General features: G+C 39.7%; 1 protein-coding gene across 1 annotated transcript in view; it reads left to right on the top strand.

Annotated features, from left to right (window-relative positions):
- Positions 1-26,136, top strand: part of RBKS (ribokinase) — a 78,314-nt gene that overhangs the window by 10,015 nt on the left and 42,163 nt on the right. The window contains exons 2-4 of the mRNA XM_040058082.2: positions 9,624-9,756; positions 21,388-21,451; positions 24,203-24,265. Coding sequence (XP_039914016.1) covers positions 9,624-9,756; positions 21,388-21,451; positions 24,203-24,265 — 260 coding nt within the window. The remainder of the gene's footprint in view (positions 1-9,623; positions 9,757-21,387; positions 21,452-24,202; positions 24,266-26,136) is intronic.

The raw sequence follows: 26,136 nt of genomic DNA on the forward strand, positions 1-26,136 counted from the left end.
GTAGGTGCAGCTTTGTAGAACACGTTGATCTTTGTGACAACTAGTTATAAAATAAGAAGGTGGTAATGTTCCCAAATATACCGATGTGCTCTCTTCTGTATTTTATTCTTTCTTCTTTCTATTTCTGAATTTAGTCCTTTTTTTCCTCCTTTTTCTCCTGTGCGGCATCAATAGCATGTCATTGGTGAACCATGAAATTTCCCCTAATGTGCTTTCACCTCTTCTTGTTGTTCTTATACATCATGTTCTTACAGTGCACTTCTCTTCTGTATTGCTCTTTCCCTGTCTCTCATCTTTCAAAAATAACTTTTACATTCAAAGAATCATAACTCCCTCTTGTTAATTTATTCCATCCATCACTTGCTATGTTCCTGTGTTCTTTCAGACCCTTTTACACAAAATGCATAAATCTTAGTAGTATAAGCCGAAAGAAAATAAAAAAAAATTGGTCAGAGCTGAAAATAAAGGGTAAGGAGATCAAGTTCAGTACTCATGTGAGAAAACTGGCATTTTTTCTGCTCTCAGCAGCAATGAGATTGAATATTCATTCCTTTTTCTAATTGTCTGATTCTGATACTATTATTCATTGGGAATATCCTGTTAGTATTGTTCAATCATTTTTAAAATTAATTTTCATTTTTCTTTTTCCCAGAAAGGACCAAGAGAAAAATTACCTGTTGGAAAAAAGTAGTTGGTAGTTTCGCTGGAACTCGTATTACTCCATAGAGAGGCAGCAGAAATGTGCAGATTTTTCTTCAGTTTTTATTCCCTGTTGCTCATTAAATTTTGTGCTTAAATAGAGACACATGAGTTGTCTATAGGTAGGCATCAGAAGCCAGGGTAATACAAAATTATACTTTTTGTTCTGATATTTAGGGACCTACTTTTCCCAAGAGATCTTAAATTATGAAAAAGGTAAAAGGACTTACCTAGAGGGGATTCCTGCCGGTCACAGCAGAGTTAACCTTGGCCGGTGAAGCCCACGCACACTCCCCCCACACCCTGCACATTCTCATCTTTGCCCCACAAGCCTTAATGTTACTGTAATCCCAGATTTTAGTTGATGCCTCTATAATTAGATGGAACTTCAGAGAACACCTTTTTTTTTTTTTTTTTAAATCAGTGAATTCAGAGTAAGATAGTTTCAAAGTAAAAACTTGACCAAAAATTTATCCTGAAGTGGCTGGGCAGTTAAACTTGATGTAGGTCCCTTTCAACTGAACTGTTCTATTCTATTCTATTCTATTCTATTCTATTCTATTCTATTCTATTCTATTCTATTCTCATATAAAAAATACATATATTTAAATATATTTATTGCTTTCATTATATATGATAAATTGAATAAATGTATATAAGCAATGTCTCATTGTACTTTTCATTTGTGACCCATATGGATTCAGCAGGAAGCACTGCACTTACAAACTTGATTAAAAATATCATATTTGTCAAAATTACTGACCTGGCTATAAGCTTTTTTCTTTTATTGAAGAAAGTTATAAGTACTTGGACTGCACTGTACTTAGTCTTGATGCCTCTGTAGTGAAAACATATCTATGATGTTGCTCCTAACATTATAGTTTGTAAAACACAATATGCTTGTGTGCAAAATGCCAATACTTAATGATGTGTGGGGGTTCTTTTTAATTTTTACCTGAAAAAGACTGACAGCAAGATTTTGTATGGTAAGTTCTCTGCTTTCTGTATGATAGTAAAGCAGAAGTACAGATTTACTTAGTTGATTTACCAGTATATAGAAAATCATGATGACAAGAACGACCACCCTGTGGCCTGTCCAACCAACCATATTATTTCCACTTTGTTCACTGTTGCCTGATAAATCCTTTTTTAAGAGTTGTAGAAAAGAATAATGTTCACATCTTGTTTGTCTTAATTTGCCCTTGGGCATGTAAAGATTACTCTTTGCTTGGGTTGCAATTTTGTTTTGTTTTGTATTGTTTTTTTTCTGCATTAGCGCTGGTATTTCATCATGATACAATGTTCTGTTCAGCACAGGAACTGTAGGCAGCCTGCTTCAGTTCTGGGTGAGCACAGCCTGTTTCAGAGACAGTCTATTCTAACATTTCTGTCAGATTGCATTGAAAATAATTATGTAACTGCCATTCCAAAAATAATGTAATCGAGAGACATCAATGAAGAACAATGTGGGAGGCAAATAAAGCTGGAGAGTAGCAATTCTGAAAATTTCCACAATCTTTCTTAAATACGAAACAGATGTTTGGTAAGAATGATGGAATGTTTGCTGAGACTTAAATATCTGAAGATAGATTTATTTGAGTTTTTAAATATGTTTAGAGCTTCATCTTCGGAATTAAACATTCCGCGGATTATGAACTCATAAAGATTGTACCACCTTTTCCCCAGATTTAACTGCTAGTGATGTGAGGAAATATTATGGGTTTGTTGTTCCATGAGAAAGCTCTTTGGTAATTAGTCAAAAAAAAATTTCTTTGTGTTGGAAGTTTTCATATTCGTGACATAGTTTAGGAATTTTATGTCTTGGTAATACCATAATTTCACTGAAATGCAGTACATTGTACCACCATAAATCCTTCAGGGCATTCATCTGGATGCCTTTCTATTGTTTCATGTTTTAATATCTAGGAGGGTAAAATCTGATTCTACGCAAAGGGTCAACAAATTTATTCCTTGAAGTTCTTGAAGAGCTGTGGACAGCTGTTCTCATTCTACGTGTTACAAGTTTTGGTCTTTTTCAATTGAAGCTGTGATTGTACATATAACTCTTGTGGCCCTCCTACGTTTATTCACAGCCATTCATTTAATTTTCTCCCTTGCTAGAGATTTGCTACAGTTATCCCACTTCAGCTGTTTACCCACTCAGTAATGAGATCTACAAACCAGTTTGTCTGTTTATATATATCTATATATCTATTAATGTGTATATTTATATGTTGTTTATATATATTTCTGTTGTATATTTATATGTTGTTTATATATATTTCTGTTTCATAAAATACATATTTTCCCCGATGGCAAAACTCATTGAAAAGATTCCTGCTGCTTTGCACCAATTTATCATTCACTTGTTTGTGTTGTGATGACAAATGCTTTTTGATGTAAAATCAAACATTTAAAAAACCCCCCTCTGAATGGATGGATGATGGTGTAAAGCTTTTGCATCTCACTCTGCTGCAGAGGGACTCCTCTGTAAGTGTCAGTTGTTGTGTCTGATACCAGCTTGGGTAGTGCTTCTAGAATGCTCGTCACTGTGGGCTACAGAGAGAACCCAGCCCATCAAACATCCAAGCAATAGGCAAGTGTTTGAATTGTCTGAAAAGTTTTGGGTTTGTGGTTGTTTTTTTTTTTTGAAAGAAAGCCTTGTCATGTTCAGGAACATAGAAGGGGAAAAAAATAGCGATTTTCTATAATTTTTGTGGGTTTTTTCAGTCATTAAAGGTCTGAAGGAAGTCTACTAACCCAGCCCCATGCTTAAACCGAGGTATAGTTAACTAAATTCCTGAGGCAATCTCTTTAGAAATCTTGGAAGTTTTCTACCTCCCAATAAGATATATTAGTGGATGATTAAAAGGAGTGAAAGCATAAATGTGTCAAGAACATGAGATTTTGAAAAGAGTGTGGTCTTTTTGTCTCTGTGTTATGGATACTTTCCCACAGCACACGTTCAAATCTTCAAAATGATGCTAAACAAAACAGACCAAGGCTAAACCAAAATGTTAAGCCAGATCCAAAAGAGGTCTGAGACTTTTTCACCACAATGTTACATTATATTAGAGGCAAGAACTATTCTCTCCTTTGTATTTGTTCAGTTGTGAGAATCATGAAAGGCCAGTAAATTGGATGTACTAGACAGTGGCTAGTTATACCTACTCTAATCTCACTGGGATTTTCCCCATTCTAGGGAATTCCCAGGATTGGAGAAAGCAAGTTTTGTTCAGTGATTCAAAGAGAACAGAATCAAAGCGAAATTCTAGGGCTTTACATTATATTACTTTTTATTAAGTCAGTTTTAAATTCAGTATCTCTGCTGCTGTTTTCCTACCCCTGATCATCTTCACCTTTCTTCAGAAATTAAAAAAAATCTGAATGTTTCTTTTGATGCTATTTAAATGACAGTCCTTTTAGGCATTTTTGGTGATATTTAATCTGATGTAAAATTTCTCTTCCCCTCTGAGTTGCCTGATGAGAAAATTGTTGGGGCTTTTTTAGAGAAAAATATTCACATGCTTTTCTGTTTTCCTTTCTCGTGCATGTCATTCTCTGAAACATACTGATACTCTCTGCTTTTCAATATATCTAAAGAGCGAAGTATACTGCACTACTTAAGCAAATCTTAGCAACAGAGCATTAAGTGTTTTCAATACAAAGTAGTATCGAGTGCAAGTTCCAGCTTTGGCTCAGGGCAGTCTGGCTGTTCTGCTTCCAGCAGATGGTCTTCTGCTCCTTGCTTCACAAGCCCACCTTGGCTGCCTGATAATGAGTTGGATGAAATCACTGGTCCAAATGAAAATGACCCTTTAAACAAAAATGTTTTGAATTAGGAAGCTCTGTAAGCAGTAAAAGCAGAGCTAGAGAAATAGCAGGGAAATGCTGCTGAGAAGAGGACATGGCTTCACATCAGTTTAAGCCGACAGTAATAATACATCCTTTTAGTTTTCATGTGTTGAAAACAATGAACAAACAGTGGTTAGGTGTGAAGAATCAGAAGCAAACCATGATTAATTTCAGGATTAATTTATGCAAATTCTGCTTAATATATTTTTCTCCCTTTCCTCTTCTTCATACTTTCTACCTCTGTATGTGATCTAGCCACTGCTTAGAGGGGAACTTTTTGAGAAAACCCAGAATATTTGGAAAGGGGGGTTAATGACTCAGTAAACTGTACTTTCACCTCTGACAGTGCTTCAACTCTGTAGTAAAGGGTTCTGTTCTGGTTTTAATGCAATCCCTCCAAAGGGATGTCTGTCCTAAAATACAAATGCTAATCAACTCTAGCCTCTGAGGGAACTTGCAGCACACACTGGAAGAGAGGGTGGAAGTTAGTGCAGTGGTAGAATTCTTATGTGTGTGCCTTTATTCATCCTGAACCTCTGAAACGTAAGTGTATGTGAGATTCTTCATTTGTCACAAACCAATGTGGGCAGCATTCCAGTATGCTTTACATTTAAATACTGTTTTGTAAAACTCAGTTGAAATTATGAGTGATTATATTCCTTGCTTCTGATGTCCAAAGTAATTCAAGATGTTTCAGTCTGAACTTTCCTCTATAAATATGATTCAGTCATACTGTGCACAATTTACAAAACATACAGTAATTTTACTTAGAATGTATTGGGAGTTTTCAAGTTCAGTTTCTGATTGTTCATAAGACATAAGAGCTCAGTATCCTTTGTGCCATTTATCCTCTCAAAAGTGAGCAGAATTTGTCGTGTAAGCAAGGAGGAGTCTGTTGAATAGTAACTTATATTGCGTTTTTCAGGTCAGTGTTTTCAAATTACGTCAAAAGTTGTAAACGGTTTTGCAAAACATTTTATGTAACAATTCTGAAAGCCCATGTGACATTTTTTCTAATTAACTTATTTAGCCTAGTTTTGGAGTAACATTAGCTGTTTCATCACTTCTAAGCTATTTTGAGTATTCTTTGTGACACCATGAATAAGCCAAGAATTTATAGGGTTTCTTAATCATACAGATTAGTCATCACTGCCTGCTCATAACAGAAGCCAGAAATGCTCATTAAAATTGTCTGATGTGAATCAAAAGTTAGTATAGTTGCAGAATTAAGTGATGAGAGAATACCGTTATATTAGCGACAAAAACCTGTTTCAGGAATACTGGTTTCCATGAAAGTTAAAACTGTATATATAGATCTGTACTCCAAATTTGTTTCATGTGGAAAATAAGAATGGGCTTCTGGAGGGGAGAATTGGTCTGGAGTGATTGGCAATCATGCCTAAAGTGAAATATGGTGAAGGGTTTGTTTGTAGAGAGCTACAGGAAATTACTGCATGCTCTTGCTTGGTCTGTTTTAGCTTATTTTAAAAATTGACTAGTTATAAATCACTCTTGCACTTGATCCTTTGCCCTTTGCCTTGTATCTTTCCATCAAAACAATAAAAAAGGTAATTTCCCTGTCTTGTACCAGCTGTTTGATTCCCATAGGCAGTTGTTATGCCATGCTACTTGAAACACTGAGACTGAATTTCTCATCTTACCAAGCCTGTTTTTCACCAGTGAAATTATGATGCCTCCACTGGAGTTGCATGTTGATGCCAATATAAAAGAGAGAAGAATCAAGTCATATTCTGGCCACTGTTAAAATAACAGTATTTATGGTTGGACATACTTGAATATGAACTCTGAGGAGTGCTATTAGGAGATGTATGCTGGAATAACAAAAATTGATAGTATGTGCTTAAAAATATATTGACATTTTGTGGAAGCAAATTCTATTCAGAATAAGCTCTAATCTTTAAAAAAAAAAAAAAAAAAAAGCGCAGCCTAAGGAAGAAAAATGAATTGAGAATTGATGCCATTTTCATACTGCAGAATTTAAATGAGAAGACTGTGAGCTGGTGGATTAAGCTGATCTCTGGTTTTGGTTTTGCCCCTGGCTTCTTGACTGACCCAAGGCATGAGAAGGCAAAGTGTCTTGACTAAGTTCCATACCCGCAAAACAGGAATAATGTTGTTGTTCTGCTTTTTGAGAGCTGTTATTTGTTCTTATTACCAAGGCTGGGTGAAACATCCTTCCTTACTGAACGGCACCTAATTTTAGATGTGTTCAGTACCCTGGCAGTAGCTGAAGAGGAGCTTCCTCAGCAGAGTTTTGTGGCCTTCATTCTCTGGTCCACAGCCATCTCTACTTTGGTTTCCAGTGCTGAAACTGATGATAAATTACAGATGTTACCATTAAGGAATTTTGTTTATATATTACTATTTATTGATACTCTTTACTGTTGCACTTTTTTCCATGAGCGCCTACAGTTACTCGTTGGAAACAATTTCCTGGATGCTGCTGTGGGCAAACAGTTTTAACTGCACTGTATTAGGACCTTAGCAATCCTTTCCATATATATATGTAAGGTAATAAGTGTATTTTTTAAAAGCTCTTGTATTTTTATTGAAAATGGTTTAAACATTTTGCAACAAAATGTTCCTGTCTCTGAATCTCGGGAAATGAGTGCTGTGAGCTGTATGTGTGACTCTTCTGGGGTTTATCTGTGGCCACCCACACAAAAGAAACCTGGTGACTGTGTATGCTATCCTCACACTAAAATCTGCCATGCTGTGTTAGTGAGTGTCTCTGTTGGTGAGTCTGCATCCCTACCTGCCTCTCTCTGGAAACTATAACTACTGATGAAGTAGCTATAGCGCAGAGCTGTAACAACTCCTTCAAAGCCAAAATCTTGATTTCTGGGAGCTTGGGCCTTGTTTGACTTTCCTAGTTGCATTTTAGGTTTTCTCAACTTTCTAATGATTCTAAACCTTTGGACTGAAGAAATTGAAAATTAGAGGGAGAAAAAAGTGTTTGCTTTTTCCTGAGAATTTTCAGTAAATTAGGCTGTGCTCTGTCATTAGTTCTGTAAAATTCTGCAAACACCCATATGCCCCAGAAGGTGCAGCATAAGCTCAAAAAGTAATATACACATATTCTTCATATCCTTTCAAAAAACAATCTGTAGTGATTGCCTAGTGCAGAGGCATACAATCATAGAACATTCAAGGTGGAAAGGATCTTTAAAGATCATCCACTCAAAACCTCTGCTGCCATGAGCAAGGACTATTCCCATTAGACATAGGCCTTATCCAACCTGGCCTTGAACACAGCCAAGGCTGGGGCATCCGCAACCTCCCTGGGCAATTTGTTCCAGCGTCTCACCACCCCCACAGTGAATAATTTCTCCTAATATCTAACCTTTTATTCTGAATTGGAAGGCTGGCAATTTTCAAAGTTACGGAGTGGTTGAAGTTTGAAGGGACCGCAATGGATCATCTGTTCAAAGCTCCCTGCTCAAGCAGGGTCATCCTAGAGCACATGGCACTTTGCATCCAAGCAGTTCTTGAGTATCTCCAGTAAGGGAGACTTTCTGGGCTCAGTCACCCACACAGTAAAAAAGTTCTTCCTTGTGTTCAGGTGGAACTTTCTGTGCATGTTTCTGCCCATTGCCTTCTGTCCTATTGCTCAGCACTACTGAGCAGAGCCTGGCTCCATCCTCTCGATAGACTTTGATGAGGTTCCCTCTCTGCCATCTCTTCTCAAGGCTGAACAGGCCCAGCTCCCTCAGTCTTTCCTCATGCATGAGATTTTCCAGTCCCTTAATCATCTTTGTTACCCTGGGCTGGACCTGCTCCAGGGGCTCCTCAGCTCTCCTGTCCTGAGGACCCCAGAACTCAGAATTCAGAATTTTTGAATTTTGAAGCTGCTGTGAGATTTATTGGTGGAATGATGTTATAAATTGACAAACACAGCTGAAGTTAATCTCTTCATCATTGGGGTGGATTCTTCTGCATTCTTTCAGACTCCTATTCCCCATGTTCCCTTTCTTTCCTGCAGATTTCTGGAAACTGAGGTAACTGTTACTGACTGAGTAGGTTGTTAGTATATCATAGAATGCCTTCCCTTTCCATGTGTTGTGAACTTGTTTGTCATGTAAGAGATTTTAAAATTGAATTTTTATGCCTTCTACCTGGAATGTTTGGCTTGAGAAGGCAGAAATTTTGGTTATCTGAGTGTTGGAAATGCTTCTTTGGGTTACATATTTTTAAAAGAAATTACAGAAGTCAGGTAGTCTTTGCACTCTGAGATATTCTGCTCTACAATCTCAGTGATGTCTTTTATTCCTTTCAACTTTGAGATAGCAAAGCATCTGGTAGGGTTTATAAAACTGCAGTTTTGTTTTGTTTTTTTTACAAAATGGAAATGAAACCGGAATACACTCCTGATGGCTTTCGGTTTGTATTAGTGCATCTGGTTCTGGGTGCGCAGAAGGATGTAAATGTAATTGGACTGTATTCAACGAAGAAACAAAATGACGAGAAGTTGTAAAGCTTGAATTGTAAGAGAAAAACTTAAAAAAGAAAAATGTTAAATATGTACAGTGTGCCTGCATGACAGCAGAGGAGAGGCAGGTTTTGGGAAAAATTACAATTCTTTGGGGTGTGAACACCAGCAGAGTGAAAAATTGCTTAAAGGTAGTTTAAGAAGGTATAATTAGATGTAATGGAATGAAATGAACTATATGTAAACTTGCGCCTAATGTTACAGTCAAAAAACCCTATGAACCAGTGAGACCTTTAGATTTATTGTTTATCTGTACTGAGTGAGCACTGGGGGGAATCCCAGTCAGGGATCAGTACAACTTCTGTAGAAACATGAAACATGAACAAAAGAAATGCAGTCCCTCTCTTGAGGGGAAAAGAAACTTGACTGGTTGGCATGTAAGAAATAAACCTAAACTAGTGGGATGTGGAGTAGAGCCCTAAAAGGTCTTCTGAGTATTTTTCAGTCTTATTGACTGACTGTTGAGCCATTTAGGTTTATAACAATGTAACTCTTATTTTGAAGGTGCTTGTTATCTTCAGTCACTAATGTATGTAAATATTGCTTTAAATTGGAATAGCCTTACTACGCGATTGCCAAAAGCTGGAGAAACTATCCTTGGACATAAGTTCTTTGTTGGTTTTGGTGGGAAAGGAGCCAACCAGTGTGTCCAGTCTGCTCGACTTGGGGCCAAGACCTCGCTGATCTGCAAGGTAAGCACTGACTTGCTCTTCAATTACAGCTGAACTGAATGTTCATGCAAGTTCCAATAAACCTTTTGGTCACTTACCAAAAAGCTTTTGATATGTTTTTAGGGTTTTTTTTAATCTCTCTCTAATTCTTTTTTCTTTTCTTATTTCAGCCATAAATCTAAGCATGGAGGAGGCTGTTTAAGAACACTGCCAGAACCAAAGACTAGTTGGCTACAGATCTGACAGAAATTGCATGTAGAGAAGGATTGCAAAAGTTAGGTTGATATACCATGGAAAAGAGAATTGGAAAGAGTTAGACACATTCAAAGTTTAAGAAATCTTGATTGGGCCTTCCTCTTTATGTTCCCCTCTGTTACAGCGATCAGCACTTCAGTGATGGCATTAGGTGCTAGAAACTATGGTCGCTCTGAAATTTACTTTGTAGATGATTAAAAATCATACACTGACAGGCCAGTGACAAATTTGAGAAGGAATGTAAAAGTGCTTTGAGGGTTGAATCATTATCTCAGTACTTGAGGATAACGTAAGGTGATCATATCCAAATTCTAGCACCTTTGTGTGCTATGGGATATTTTTGCCTACTTTTCTGAAACATCTGATGTACTGCAGCTCTAAAGACTTGCTCACAGACCATTGGGCTGATTCAACTTGGCAGATGCTATATTCTTACAATGCTTTTCTTTGATTTTTGTCATTAAACATTATACATTTTGAGTGATCATTACTACGGTTAAGATCAAATTTTTTCTCTCTGTAGTCTTTATTTTCTATCCTGTGCTAACTGTAGATGAAACTTCAAATTGACTGGACATACTTTGTTTTTTTGCCTTAGCTGGGGAGGATGCTAAATTTGTTGTATCATTGTCTGTCAAGGATTTTTTGAGAAGTATTGGAAACATGTCAAGGAAGCCTTCCTCACTGTTCTTTCGATTCAGTATTTAGACTAAACAATGTTAGCTATAAAATTAAATTACACCTCAAAGCATTTCTGTGAGTTATTATCACTAGTTGTTCTACAGTGCGGGGTTGGGGTTTTTTTGGCAAAGTTTGCACTTCTGTCATTTTGTGTATATGTGATCATATTTACATTCAAGAACCATCAGATTCAAGTACATGATGAACTGGCAGTGAATTCCCTTCTAACATTTCCTGCTAAATGTTAAAGATTTTTTTCCATTGCAAGTGTGAATTTTGCTTTATTTTTTTTTAATGGTCTAGCCTTCACTCAGTGTAATGGAAACATACAAATTCATGATAAAATTTAATAGCTACTATATTTTCTAAGTGCTTTTCAAAAACATATTTCTGCTATTTCGATAAAATGCAGTCTTGTCTTTCTGTCAGTCTGTCTGTCTTTCTATCTTTCTGTCTGTCTGTCTCCCTCTCATTTTTCTTTCCGTTGTATAGTTGTTGGAGAAAATGTTAGCATTTTCTATTTTTTTTTTTTTACTTTTGGAAATTATTTGGTTTTTAAAAATTGCACTTCATTGTCTCATAAAATACTATCTCATCTTATGGAAGTCTCATATACAGTCTTATATCTGCATAGGTTAATAAGATATAAAATTTCTTGCTTAAGAAGAAGAAGATAAACTAAGAAAAATCTGGCAATAATGAGCTTCTACTATTAAATTAGTTTTACTGCAGCAAGTAATCTAAAATATTCAGTAGTTCTTTAAGCTGGATTGCCCTTCATGCACATACTCTGCTCAGTTACATGCTTCTGTTTTGGTCATATATCCCAACATTTTTAATCCAGTATGAGTGCAAAAATTACTTCTACGATCTGAAGTTCAGAAAATGGAATCAATATTACTACCAAAGGGACATTCTGTTGGAGTGTGGCATCCTCTTAGTAACAGTGTAATTTATACAGAGGATGTCCTTAACAAGACTGGAGAGAGATGTCTCAGATCAAGTGACAAGGAAATCTTCATACCTTAGAGCTTTAAAACACAAGAGACAGTGTTTGGTGAGGGTTTGAGAGAGAGTGTTATTATGACTAGGGATGCCACAGAATGCTGTGGAATTTAATACAAAAATTGTAAAAAATGTTATAATACTGAGTTTGAATAGGGGGAATGCAAACTGTGTTCTGCTTCCTGCCTGAATGTCTCTGCAGGTGGCCACTGTTACTCTGAGTTATTGATGTGTACCACAGTAGCAGGTGGTTTGCTCCATCCTGTAAAACAATGTATTGGTGGAATAGTTACAGAGAAATGTAAAGGATTCCTTTTAGGGTACTAAAGGATCTAAGCATATTTGCTCAGGTTCAAACAAGAACACTGTTGCAGTACTGAAAGAATAACAGTTTTCTAGGGCCATTCCAAACTCCCTAAGTATTTTCTTTCTTTTCATTGTGACCAATCCCAAAAAAATCTGTTAGGCATCCTAGAGTAATATGGTGGAGGGATGTTGATCTGAAAGACATTGTATATGCTGAAAAAGATCCTGTTTTACTTCTGACAAACAATTTGGAATGATCTTCACTGGACATTGCTGATATTGCATATACTAAATTCTGTTTAAGCCATTGCTGCATTGTGCTGGCTTGAAGGCAAAACCAGCGAGAGACTCCAAGTCAGAAAAAACAATTTAATAGGAGAGGGAAAAAAAAAAAAAAAAAAAGTAAAATAAAATAAAACACATGCAATGGTACAAAAGATCACTGACAGAGTCAGAATACAACCTGAAACCGTGGTGGTGGCAGTCCAGATGAAGTGGTCTTGTTGAAGCAGTGTTCTTGCAGAAAGGTCTGGTAGCTCTTGTCCTCTGGGAATCCAGTGGGTAAGGCTGCCTGTGCTGTCCCAAGGCCCCGATTATATCCAGGTGGGAATGCTTGGCTCCTCCCCCTGGGCGGAGCATCTCACAATGGACTGATATCATTTTATCAGTTTTGCAATGGGTCCTTGATTGCCTATTAAACAGAGATAGCTCCTGGGGAGAGTTATCTATGAGTCATGCAGGGCGGTATTGATGGGCCATTAACAGAAGATAGTCTGGAGGGTGGGGGCACGGGAAACAGTGGTGCACAACAACATTTCATGTAGATGGTGATAGAATACATACTTTGGGCACATTTTACATTGTAACCTAGGACATAATCCACCCCTTATTCTATGACCATCTACATTATACCTAAATTAATACATTCTTACAGCTAGATAGATAAATATACACATATACAGAATGAAACCCTACACTCAGTTCTCACTTAAAATTAGGTCTCCCTGTGGTACACAACGGGTTTCCCCATCTTTCTGCATTACCCACCAAGTGGAACCAGGTCCTTGAGCAAAAACAATCCCACGGATGGGTCTGCCTTTGCTTGATGTGGGATTAATCCAAACAGTTTTTCCTAAGATGCCTTTCATGTGTACCACAGGGACTTTATCTCCATCCACTGTGTGCAAGGGTTCAGACTGGGCAGGACCAGCTCGATTGATTGACCCTCGAGTGTTGACCATCCAGGTGGCCTTTGCTAAGTTCAGTTCCCAATTTTTGAAAGTCCCCCCACCGAGCGCCTTCAGGGTAGTCTTAAGTAACCCATTGCACCGTTCAACTTTCCCGGCAGCTGGTGCATGATAAGGGATGTGATATATCCATTCAATGCCATGTTCTCTAGCCCAGGTGTTTATAAGGCCGTTCTTGAAATGGGTCCCATTGTCTGACTCGATTCTCTCAGGAGTGCCATGTCTCCACAAGACCTGCTTTTCAAGGCCTAAGATAGTATTCCGAGCAGTAGCATGAGGTACAGGGTAGGTCTCTAACCATCCAGTGGTGGCTTCCACCATAGTTAGCACATAGCGCTTGCCTTGGCGGGTTTGGGGAAGGGTGATGTAGTCAATCTGCCAGGCCTCCCCATACCTGTACTTCAACCATCGTCCACCGTACCACAGAGGCTTTACCCGCTTGGCCTGTTTGATTGCAGCGCAGGTCTCACAGTTGTGGATGACCTGTGAGATGTTGTCCATAGTAAGGTCCACCCCTCGGTCACGGGCCCATCGGTATGTTGCATCTCTCCCCTGATGACCAGATGCATCATGGGCCCAACGGGCTAAGAATACTTCTCCCTTGTGTTGCCAGTCTAGATCCACCTGTGATACTTTCACCTTGGCGGCTTTGTCCACCTGCTCGTTGTTGTGATGCTCTTCATTAGCCTGACTCTTGGACACATGTGCGTCCACGTGTCGAACCTTAACGGTCAGCTTCTCTACTCGGGCGGCGATGTCTTGCCAAATCTCAGCAGCCCAGATGGGTTTCCCTCTGCGCTGCCAATTGGCCTTTTTCCAGCGGTTCAGCCATCCCCACAGAGCATTAGCTACCATCCACGAGTCGGTATAGAGATAGAGTCTTGGCCACTTCTCTCGTTTGGCAATATCTAAAGCTAGCTGGATGGCTTTAAGTTCTGCAATTTGACTTGATCCACCTTGTCCTTCAGTAGCTTGTGCAACTCGTCGTGTGGGGCTCCATACTGCAGCCTTCCATTTCCGGTTAGCGCCTACAATTCGACAGGAACCGTCAGTGAAAAGGGCATATTGTCTTTCAGTCTCCGGTAGCTCGTTATACGGTGGGGCTTCCTCGGCACGTGTCACTTGTTCTTCCTCTTCTTCAAAAGATAATCCAAAAGTCTCACCTTCAGGCCAGTTAGTTATAATTTCTAGAATCCCAGGGCGATTCGGGTTTCCAATACGGGCGCGCTGTGTGATGAGGGCAATCCATTTGCTCCATGTGGTGTCAGTGGCATGATGCGTGGAAGGAACCTTTCCCTTGAACATCCATCCCAGCACTGGTAGTCGAGGTGCCAAAAGCAGCTGCGTTTCAGTGCCAATTACTTCTGAGGCAGCTTGAAGTCCTTCATAGGCGGCTAAGATTTCCTTCTCTGTGGGAGTGTTTTTGGCTTCAGATCCTCTGTAGCTTCGGCTCCAGAATCCCAGTGGTCGGCCCCGAGTTTCCCCAGGCACCTTCTGCCAAAGACTCCAAGACAGGCCATTGTTCCCGGCTGCTGAGTAGAGCACGTTCTTCACCTCTGGTCCCGTCCTCACTGGGCCAAGGGCTACCGCATGAGCGATCTCCTGCTTGATCTGGGCAAAGGCTTGTTGCTGTTCAGGGCCCCAGTGGAAATCGTTCTTCTTGCGGGTGACCAGGTAGAGAGGGCTCACAATCTGGCTGTACTCAGGAATGTGCATCCTCCAGAAACCTATGGCGCCTAGGAAAGCTTGTGTCTCCTTCTTGCTGGTCGGTGGGGACATGGCGATGATCTTATTGATGACCTCAGTGGGAATCTGCCGCCGTCCATCTTGCCACTTTACTCCCAGGAACTGGATTTCTTGGGCCGGTCCCTTCACTTTACTTCGCTTAATGGCAAAACCAGCTTTCAGCAGAATCTGGATGATCTTTTCTCCTTTCTCAAAGACTTCCCCTGCTGTGTTCCCCCATACAATGATGTCATCAATGTACTGTAAATGTTCAGGAGCCTCACCTTTTTCCAGTGCAGTCTGGATCAGTCCATGGCAGATGGTGGGGCTGTGTTTCCACCCCTGGGGCAGTCGGTTCCAGGTGTACTGTATGCCCTTCCAGGTGAAGGCAAACTGGGCCCTGCACTCTGCTGCCAAAGGAATGGAGAAGAAGGCATTGGCAATATCAATGGTCGCATACCACTTTGCTGCCTTGGACTCTAGCTCGTACTGAAGCTCCAACATGTCTGGCACAGCAGCACTTAGTGGTGGGGTGACTTCATTCAGAGCACGGTAATCCACAGTCAGTCTCCATTCTCCACTGGACTTACGCACTGGCCATATAGGGCTGTTGAAAGGTGAACGAGCCTTGCTGACCACCCCTTGGCTCTCCAGTTTCCGAATCATCTCATGGATAGGAGTCACAGAGTCTCTGTCGGTGCGGTATTGCCGTCGGTGTACTGTTGTTGTGGCGATTGGTACCTGTTGTTCTTCAACTCTTAGTAGTCCCACAGCACAGGAGTCATCTGAGAGACCAGGCAAGGTACTCAGTTGTCTGATGTCTTCTGTCTCTACAGCAGCTATCCCAAAAGCCCAGCGATATCCTTTTGGATCTTTGAAGTATCCATTTCTGAGGTAGTCTATGCCAAGGATGCATGGGGCCTCTGGGCCAGTCACGATGGGGTGTTTTTGCCATCCATTCCCGGTTAAACTCACTTCGGCCTCCAATACTGGAGCTGCTGGAGCTGCTGGGACCCTCCTGTCACTCCAGAAATAGAAATGGATTCTGTTCCTACATACCTTGATGGCATCAGGGTACATTGGGCACCAGTGTCAACCAAAGCCATATATTTTTGTGGGTCAGATGTGCCAGGCCATCGGATCCACACAGTCCAATAGATCCGATTGTCCCTTTCCTCTACCTGGCTAGAGGCAGGGCCCCCCTATTCCTGGTCATGGTACACGTTGCTTTCTTCCTGTAAATATGTTCCTGAGGTCCCTTCAAGTGGATAAGTCATATCATTCTTCTTATACTGTCTGGGGTTCTGTGCCTTTGAGACTGGAGCAGTGTTGGCTCTAGATGAGCTCTTCGTGGTAGGTGTCTCTCTCTTCAGTTCACGTACCCGGGCTGCCAAGGAGGAGGTGGGTTTTCTATCCCAATTCCTCATGTCTTCTCCATGTTCCCGAAGAAAAGACCAGAGGTTACCCCGTGGAGTGTATCCTCTCTCCCTGGCTGGTGGGTACCTGCTCCTGATGGCAGAGACTCTTGTTGGTTCTGGCGAGATGTGGTAAATTTCTTCCTTAAGTTCCTTTTTTAGTTTCTGATGGCCCTCTTCAATCAAGCTCCGGACTTGCTCAGCCAGCCTTGTTTCCACGGATGAGACATGGGTACGAAATGGGGCGGTGACAGTATCCTCGTAAATTCTTAGTTTATTGACCAAGACGCCCACCTTGTCCTCACCTTCCCTCCATTGCAGCGTTGCCAGGTAACGGGAGTACATCTCTGGTCCAAGCCGTGCAAATCTCAACCACATCTGCGATGTGCACTGGACATCATCTGGGCTTTTAGGAAATCTCTCGTCTTCTGAGAAAATGATCTCCAGCACAGCCAATTCCCTCAGGCAACGGGTACCTTGTTCCATTGTGCTCCATTTTCCTTGGTGCACCTGGAGGTCTTCTTTACAAAGGTATCTGTCCCTCACACTTGTTAGCAGTCGCCGCCAGAGGCTGAGAGTTTGTTGGGTTCTCCCGATCCCCTGGTCAATGACCACATCCCGAGACAGCGATCCCAGTTGCCTGGCCTCACTTCCATCCAGAATGGTGTCATTGGCTGCAGCGTCCCAGATGCGGAGCAGCCAGGTTAGGATGGACTCGTTTGTCTGGCGGGTGAATTCCCTCCGCAGGTCACGCAGTTCACCCAGGGATAGAGAGCGGGTGATGATCTCTGGCTCTGTCTCTTCTGCTGGGTGCGAAGGTCCTGCCACATCCTCATCAGTCATTATGCGGACTGATTTGCTCTTTGATTTCTTCTTCTGAACAGGGGCAACTGCCACTGGTTTAGGTTGTTCTGCTTCGGTGACAGTTTGTGTGGAGATGCTGATGGCACTTTTGGTTTCTTTCTCCTCTGTGACAGCTTGTGTAGACACTGACACTGTTGCTTTGTTTTTGGTTCCTTTCTCCTCTGTGATGGTCTGAGTAGATGCAGAAACTGTTGCTTTGTTTTTGGTTCCTTTCTCTTCTGTGATGGTCTGAGTAGATGCAGAAACTGTTGCCTTGTTTTTGGTTCTTTTCTCTTCTGTGACAGTCTGCATAGATGCGGTTCCTGTTTCCTCTACGACAGTTTGTGTAGACACGGATGCCGTTGTTTTGCATTTGTTTCTTTTTCCCTCCTCCTCAAGGAGACGCTGCACCACCCCATGTAGTGTTTGATTTCTAAACATGGTGCAGGCCGTGCAGAGAAGGCAAAGCAGAACTAACAACAATATTATGCTGTCCTTGGCACCTAGAGAGAACTCAATACTTTTGAAAACTGCTGTGCCATACCTAAAAGACTGGAAAAAATCATTCTTTACCCCTCCCCACAGGGGCTGGGTGCGATTATTGAGAGCCCAGATGTAGCATTCTGGACCAGGACAAGAACACAAAATAGAGTATATATTCCGAATGATGCTCATTGCCTCAGAGGTTATCATACAATAAACATAATAGACCAATACAGCAATTCTGGTACCATACCCTGGTCTACACATGAGCATTAAGACCGGCAAATACTGCCCCATGTGTGGGAAAATGTAGAGAGCTAGGTATAAGATATATGAAAGCATGTTGAGCATCATAGCGGACAGCTGTTTCTTTTTTCCTCACTACAAAATTGTAATTCTGACTTTTCTCAGTACCTCCTGCCCCACGTTGGGCGCCAAAATATATGTGCTGGCTTGAAGGCAAAACCAGCGAGAGACTCCAAGTCAGAAAAAACAATTTAATAGGAGAGGGAAAAAAAAAAAAAAAAAAAGTAAAATAAAATAAAACACATGCAATGGTACAAAAGATCACTGACAGAGTCAGAATACAACCTGAAACCGTGGTGGTGGCAGTCCAGATGAAGTGGTCTTGTTGAAGCAGTGTTCTTGCAGAAAGGTCTGGTAGCTCTTGTCCTCTGGGAATCCAGTGGGTAAGGCTGCCTGTGCTGTCCCAAGGCCCCGATTATATCCAGGTGGGAATGCTTGGCTCCTCCCCCTGGGCGGAGCATCTCACAATGGACTGATATCATTTTATCAGTTTTGCAATGGGTCCTTGATTGCCTATTAAACAGAGATAGCTCCTGGGGAGAGTTATCTATGAGTCATGCAGGGCGGTATTGATGGGCCATTAACAGAAGATAGTCTGGAGGGAGGGGGCACGGGAAACAGTGGTGCACAACAACATTTCATGTAGATGGTGATAGAATACATACTTTGGGCACATTTTACATTGTAACCTAGGACATGCATTTAATTCCTACCTAGAAACAGGAAGTATTACCATGTTGTGTAGTCTTTTTAAATGATCCATAAGCCATATTTAAGTTGAAGTGCTATAAGCTAAATTCTCCCTTCATTGTATGAATATAACTCTATCTCAGATCCAGCCCAGAATATGATGGGTATCTTTAATAGTTTTTTCTGTTTGTATTACTGTCTTATACTTGTCTTTAGTACTTGTTTGATTTTCTAATGACAAAAAAAGAGTAAACATACAAAATAAAAAACAACATATAAAATAAAAATGACCAAGAGGTACATGCTTTTTGTTGTAAGTAGTTTTCAGGTACAGATGAGTTTGATTCTTAGGCTGCTAGAATTCTAGTTGCTATGATGCCAGCCAGCTCTTTAGCTTCCTGTGGAAAACATGATCATAAGCAGGGAAAACCCAGACTGAAAAATAGTGATGTAATTCCACTTATTCCGATATGCAAACTGCAGGACAATAATGCTTGTATGAATGGTTTTTGTTGTTAAGAATTCAAGAAAAAAAAGAAATGCTACTTCAGTGCTTAACAGTGTTCTGTGGTCAGCAGACTAAGACATTAATTTTTCGGTTTATCCAGTAGTCCATCTAGCAGAGTCTGTGCAGAAGCAGAAAATATTTAAAACAATGTTATATAATTTGACATGGCCAGTAAATATGCCTTTAATCTAAACTGATTCTGATGCCCAGTACTCTTGTCTTCCTCGGGGGTAAAGCCTGAATGGAAAAATAAAGTCCTTCAAGTGCACTAGGATTAACTGGGTTGGATACTGATGAACTAACATGGAAAAAAGTTTCCAGAGGAAAGCAGCCTCCATGGACACCCGTTGGAGGGCTTCCCTCCAGCACTGAGATGTCTTACTGTGAGCAAAAAGTACCATGGCTGCTCTCAGCTGTTTTGACAGTTAAAAAGTAAGGGATGCCTGTCTGTCAGTCATGCAGGATGCAGAGCTGAAGGAAAGAAGTTTCAGCTGAGCTTTTGGAAGAGAGTAATGAAATATTTTCTTGCTGAATTAACTGAGCAGATTGTGAGATTTATTGTAGAAGAATCATAGTAGCAAGGGAGGGAGAAGGTGATAGCATCAGATGGAAGGTATTCCAGAGCATAGCTGTTAGGCTGCAGAGGTGAGCATAACTCAGGTTAAATTGCAGATGGCTGCAGTCATTCAGCCTAAAGCAGTCAGAAGAGGCAGCTTCTGTCAACCTGCTCTCTTTGGCAAACTGGGAGTAGTCAGAAGTACAGAAATACTCTAATATGCTAACAATGAATAACACAGTGACCCAAGAAAATGTGAGGTTGTTTGGGCTTTTTTGGGCTTAATTGTTGTCCTCCTTTGCTGAGAGACTGGGACTATCCTTAATGCTTTAGAAAAAACCCTTATAGATGTCATAGGAAATGGAAGTTTCAGATCATGGTTATGCAATCAAATACTTGAGGATAAGGATCATCCATCTGTGACATTTTAAATTTTAGAATTCTGAATCAAAGTATTCTATTCCTGTGATCACTAGCTGGAACTCAGGCCTTCTCCAAGCTTTCTGAAAGACTGAACTCATAAACAGACAAATTTCTAACAACAGCCAGTAGCGGCAGATGCTTTTGTGCTTCTAGTAGCTTAAGTGCACCATTAGCTACGTTGCACTGTTTTATGAGAAAAGGGATAATTGGCTAGGACTCCTCTAGATCCATAACCAGTGTCTTGATTTGGCTTCTGATCCGAAAGATGTTTCCTTTTTCCTCTTGCAAAAATATTTTCTGTAGCCTTGGTTAGTCTTTGACACTGCTTGGATGCACAACTCACTCTTGGAATTGGGAACATGTGCTATGAATGCTGAAGACAGGCTAAGAGTGGTGACTCAAAGGCTTTGTTGGCTTTATAAATATATTTAAAATGCTCACATGGTATTTAGTGAATTAAACTATTTTTTTCTCCGTGTACCTCATCTCCTTTGTTCAGCTTTTGTAATGTAACAAAAAGAAATTAATATTAGTTTGAATAAACAGCAAGCAGCATTGTTTTCAGCTAAAAAGATTAATGGAACGGAAATTACAAGCTTTTTAACCTGCTGTTAAAAAAATACACTGTAGCTTGACTCCCTAACTCAGTTTGATCTGCTGTTGCTGGATAATGCAAACAAAAATGTTGAATTTCGAAACAGTATGTTTAGTACTGAGAATTACGGAAATTGGTAATGCTGTGTTTATCGTCACTTTCTATCCCATAGACACAGTTTGATATTTTTCCACCAAGGAAACTTGAGGTAGACAATTCAAAATACAAACTGCAGTTAAGAAGGACACCGGAATTGATGTCAATGCTTTCAATTCAAAGTTGAAAAATTCAGTACATGTCCAGATTTTAAAATCCTCAGAAGTTTCAATGTCAAAGGAGCACAAGGATTGTACAAGGATGAAACTTGAATATGGCAACATATTGTAATAGAGCAGGAGAAAACTGCAGAACACTGTTCTTATTGTTTGATAATACTATTAATACACTTTTACCATTATTTCTTAATTTATTATTTGTTGATTAATAAGGCAAAGGGCTTCAAGACTAAAAGTGTTGCATTTAAATTATGGTAGAGCATTTGGTTGTCTAAAGATGGTCTATTTATCTTCTCATATTTCTGTAAAGAAAACTCATTTCTTTTATCTTTTGTATAGGTTGGGAATGATTCCTTTGGCAATGATTATGTTGATAATTTGAAGAAGAATGGTATTTCTACAGGTAAAAATTTACTTTAAGTATTTTGTATCATTTTTGAACATCAAAAACTGGTCATTGAGGATATTATTTTTTTACCTTATTGGATACGTTTTACCATTCAGAACTATGAATAAGTATTTTGATGCAGCTGGCAGGAATGAATGAATATGAGAGAGAATATGGGGACTTCTGAAATCAGCTGTACCACTAAAAATAAAATGTAGTGTTATTGCTTCTAAACTTCAGATGATTGCATGAGTGCAAGTCACCTGAAGATAACTTGCTGTTATGCAATTGTTTAGTCTGGCATCATTAGATAATAATGCCTGGTGAGAAATTGAAAAATTTATTCTGATTACTCATTCTCAACTTCACGTTGTCAGAGGAGGGATGGAGTGGAAATTCAATGGTAAGTGCAGAACATTTCACCTTTGCTTTGTGAACTGACCCATGCAGTCATTTTAGAGACTGCAGCTGATGTTAGCACACATGCACAAGAAAATCAATGTTAAAAGGCTTTCAGAAAAAGGGAAAATTAGGCATCCACAATATTCTGTTATCTTTTCACCTTTGTAAAGCCAATTCCCTCTCGACTGTGCACTGCTTAACTATATGATCACATTTTTGTCTGCATGACCCTTGTCTCCTTGGCAGTGGACAAGGATGGACAGATGTGATCACTAAGTGGCAATTCAATATTCTGTTTATCTCTTCTGTTTAATGTGCAGCCACAAGCTTAATCTACTGCATTATCCAAATCCTGACTTAAAGACAAAACTATCCGTATTTTGTGGGCTTTTTTATTATGCTTATCAGTGTAGCATCTAAATATTTCACAGATGTATATATACGTTTATTCATTGTGTATCTTTTAACTTAGGCAAGAAACTAAGCAAGGATGCCATGAAAACAGTGTCTGTTAGTGTACAGTTCTGGATGTCTCCAAAGCATGCCTACCTCATGTCTTTGGTCATATAAATGAAGCAATTATAATGCAGAGCACATAATGAAAATGCATATGCCACAAAGAACCTTAATGTTTTCTGATTTAAATGATTGATCTTGCAATCTTAACATGAATTTTTAAATAAACTTTATAGCAACAAAAGAAAAGTGTAGAGAAAAAATTCAGAAATTCCATCATATTACAGTTCATGGCTACCTAGGTAGATCAGTTGAAGGATTGGAATGTTTAGGTCCAAGGTCCCAATTTCTGCTGATTGGGTTAAAAATGTCACAGAATTGTGTTTGATTGTCACCTCCTCCATTAATCAGCCCTGGAGAAAAATAAGATACACTGCTGGTGAGGTTAATCCAGGATCCTAACTTGTATTCCAAGATCTAGAGGCAAGGGTGATTTCAGTGTGCTAAGAGCTTTTTGCTCAAGCTTTTTGCTTATTTCAGTCATGGACTTTTTGTCCCAGTTTAATCCTTTTCTAGCATATCCCTGTTGTTGTACATAAAGAATACTGGGTACCAGATGAAAACCCTTGGGGTAATGCCAGTTCTGCCAGCTCTCATATCTTGGGTCCTTGTTGTATGTCTTCTTTATGTTGCTCTTCTGCTTCCTAGCATATCAGCTTTTCTTTCCAATTCCAATCTGTTTTGTAATTTTCCCCTTTCCCCGACTTCTTGTCTTCCACAACCAACCAGCCGCCAGTGCTGCTCAAGACCATTTAGATCTTTATTGATTTGTTGTTCCTTTTCCTGCATTTGAACTGGGCAACTTGCTTCTCATGCTGCAAGAGCATCGAGAGTACAGAAGACACGCATTCTCTGCTTTCAGTTCCAGTGTACAGATGGAATTCATGGTGAAAAGAAGCTGTAATTGTAAGGGAAGTCCTGCTCTGACACTGGTAACTGAGCTAAGCGAGGGTACCTCCAGGGCGAGTACCTGCAAGACTTGAGCAAAACTGGATGAACACAATGTAAGGTGTTTTTCAGCTTTCTTCAAATTGGAGCAGATTGTTAAACTGGACATGAAGGCACACCTTGAGAAAGAAGCCCGCTTTTGCTCAGCATTAAATCCATGTTCTAAAATGTTGGAACACCAGAGCTCCTTAAACAAAAGGTCACCAGAATTTGTCTGAAATGGAATAGTAGATTTTTTTCAAATACAGTATTTGGGGAAGAAAAAAGAAACTCAGCTTTTTTGTCAGTTTTCTGCTACAGTACTACAAGTTTCTACTACCAATTTCCTATCATTGATATTTGACAAATTTTCTGTCAGCTGAAAACAGATTCTTACAGTAGTAAACATGGAATAATCTTTTTAACAGACAGTGCTGCCAGCATCATGCTAATTTCTCTGAATAATAATCCAAAGAGGAAGCATATAACCCCACCACTGCCTTCATAGCATTAGTTAATATTGCTGCTGAAATGCAAGTCTACTCAGAATGAGATGCTGGATTGTTTTAGTATTTTTGTTTTTCTTTAGCCTTGACTATTGTTTCATTGGATAAAAGAAATATTTCCAAGTAGGAGTAGAGTGCCTGAGAAGGCTGTATAAATAACATGCTTTCTCTAATGCAGAGATGTAGCCAAATTAAAGAATGTTGGAATCGTATTTCTGTTTTGTGGGTGTAAATTAACACTTTTTGTTGTTGTTAGCTTCTCTGGCATTGTTGCACATGAAAGAGTAATTAGCATTTTTAAATTGCTGGAGGTTATGGGTTCATTTTAGATTTAATTCAATTAAACTATGTCACATGCTATTGGTTGAAAGTAATGTATTGAACTAGTGCATGCTCTAACTTTTCCCTTTCTTAGCATTTGTAGGTCAAACTACAGATGCTGCTACTGGAACTGCTTCAATAATTGTCAACAGTGAAGGTACATATTTCTGCTCTGAATTGTCCTCTTTGTTCTGCCTTTACAGCCATAAAAAAACCCTTTGCCCTGTCACAGTTAACTGTGGATTTTTTTTTTCTACATTTTTAATTTTTTTTCGAGATTTTATTCACACTTCATTGCACTTCTGTTTATTGCAGGCAATGTCGAATTAGGTGCCTAAAAGCAGCAGAATCAGATGCTTAAGTTGGCAGTGTGATAGCCATATTTCAACCAGCCAGCTGAGCTATATAGTTTTACATTCCTGAACATGCAGTGTATTAGAAGGTTAAAGCTCTCCTTTTCCACTACAGCTTGCCCGTCACTTTTGCTATAGAATCATTTAGGTTGAAAAAGACCTTCTCAGATTATGGAGTCCAACCACTAACCCAGCACTGCCAAGTCTAGCACTAAGCTGTCTACCTAAGTGCCACATCTACATGTCTTTTCAATACCTCTAGGGCTGGTAACTCAACCACTTCCCTGTGCATCTTATTCCAGTGCTTGACAACCTTTTTAGTGAAGAATTTTTTCCTAATATCCAACCTAAGTCTCCCCTGGTATAACTTGAGGCCATTTCCTCTGGTCCTGTGAGGGGAAGGTTTGCCTCCTCAGGACACCAAGTGAGTCATTATGCCGTCAATCAGGAAAAGGAATTGTCCTCAGTGTAAGTAGAAATATTTCTGTTGATCTTGTAATTTTATCACAAATCTTCATTTCAAGTTGCATCTGCAGTGATGAGTACACAGTGAAATGGAATTTTTTTTTCCGTGTTAGTTTTCCTTAGCCTGTGCCTTCGCTCTTATTTTGCAGGGGAAGAAATAAAGATTTGCCTTTTTTTCATATTCTTTGTCCAGACTTCTAAACTATCCTCAGAAAACTTTATATCTTTTCCTCAAGCATAATTTAATCAACCAGCTGATCTATCTAGTTTTATACTGTCCTGGACACACAGTATATTAGAAGGTTAAAACTCTCCTTTCCTACTATGACTTACCCATCACTTTTATTATGGAACCATTTAGGTTGAAAAAGACCTTTAAGATCATGAGTCCAACCACTAACCCAGCACTGCCAAGTCCCCCTCTAAACCATCTAAGTGCCACGTCTACATGTCTTTTCAAACTGTTTCTTCAAGCTATTGAGAACCCTTAAAAGAAGGATGAAAATATAGAGCTCCAGACTAATACTGTTTATGCAAACATAACAAATTAAGTGTGATTGGATTAGTTCACTTTTGGAGTTGCTAAGAGGCTTCTTTTGAGCAGTTACCACAGCTTAGCTGACACATCAATTCACCAAGCTGCAATGTAACCTGATGGTTGTACATTGGGCTACAGCTCAAAATGGGAAAGGAAACATAACTATTTACTCACGCAGCAAAACTGGGAAGGAACTGTGACTAAAGGCAAGCCTACACAGGAATATTCAGGAAAATTAGGCAAATTAGTTGGAGATGTGAGTTTAATTTTCCCTAAGTAAGATTAATCCAAGCCTTGCATGGCAGCTCTAATTCAGAAATAAGGTAACGCTAATATATTGAATAACCTGGATAGCTGCCTGTTAACTTCCACCTCCTTTTCTTGGTTTGGATCGGCAGGTAGGTTACACAGAAACTCTTGACACTTCTTGACTGCCTACAGTCGCTATTGCCATTGTAAATAGGAGGGACAGCAGGAATCCAGTAGTGCTCCTGGGCCTCACTGTTTTGTACTTGTCTTGCACTAGGCTTACTGTCCAGAATAAGAACCAGTCTTATAATTTCCCAATTCATATGCATGGCCAGCTAAGATAAAGACCGTCTAAACTTGAATGAACAGAGGATGACCTGTTAAAATTTTGCCACCAAGAATTTTTCCGAAGGAGAAGGAACA

Source organism: Hirundo rustica, chromosome 3 (genome assembly GCF_015227805.2).
Source record: "Hirundo rustica isolate bHirRus1 chromosome 3, bHirRus1.pri.v3, whole genome shotgun sequence".
NCBI lineage: Eukaryota > Metazoa > Chordata > Aves > Passeriformes > Hirundinidae > Hirundo > Hirundo rustica.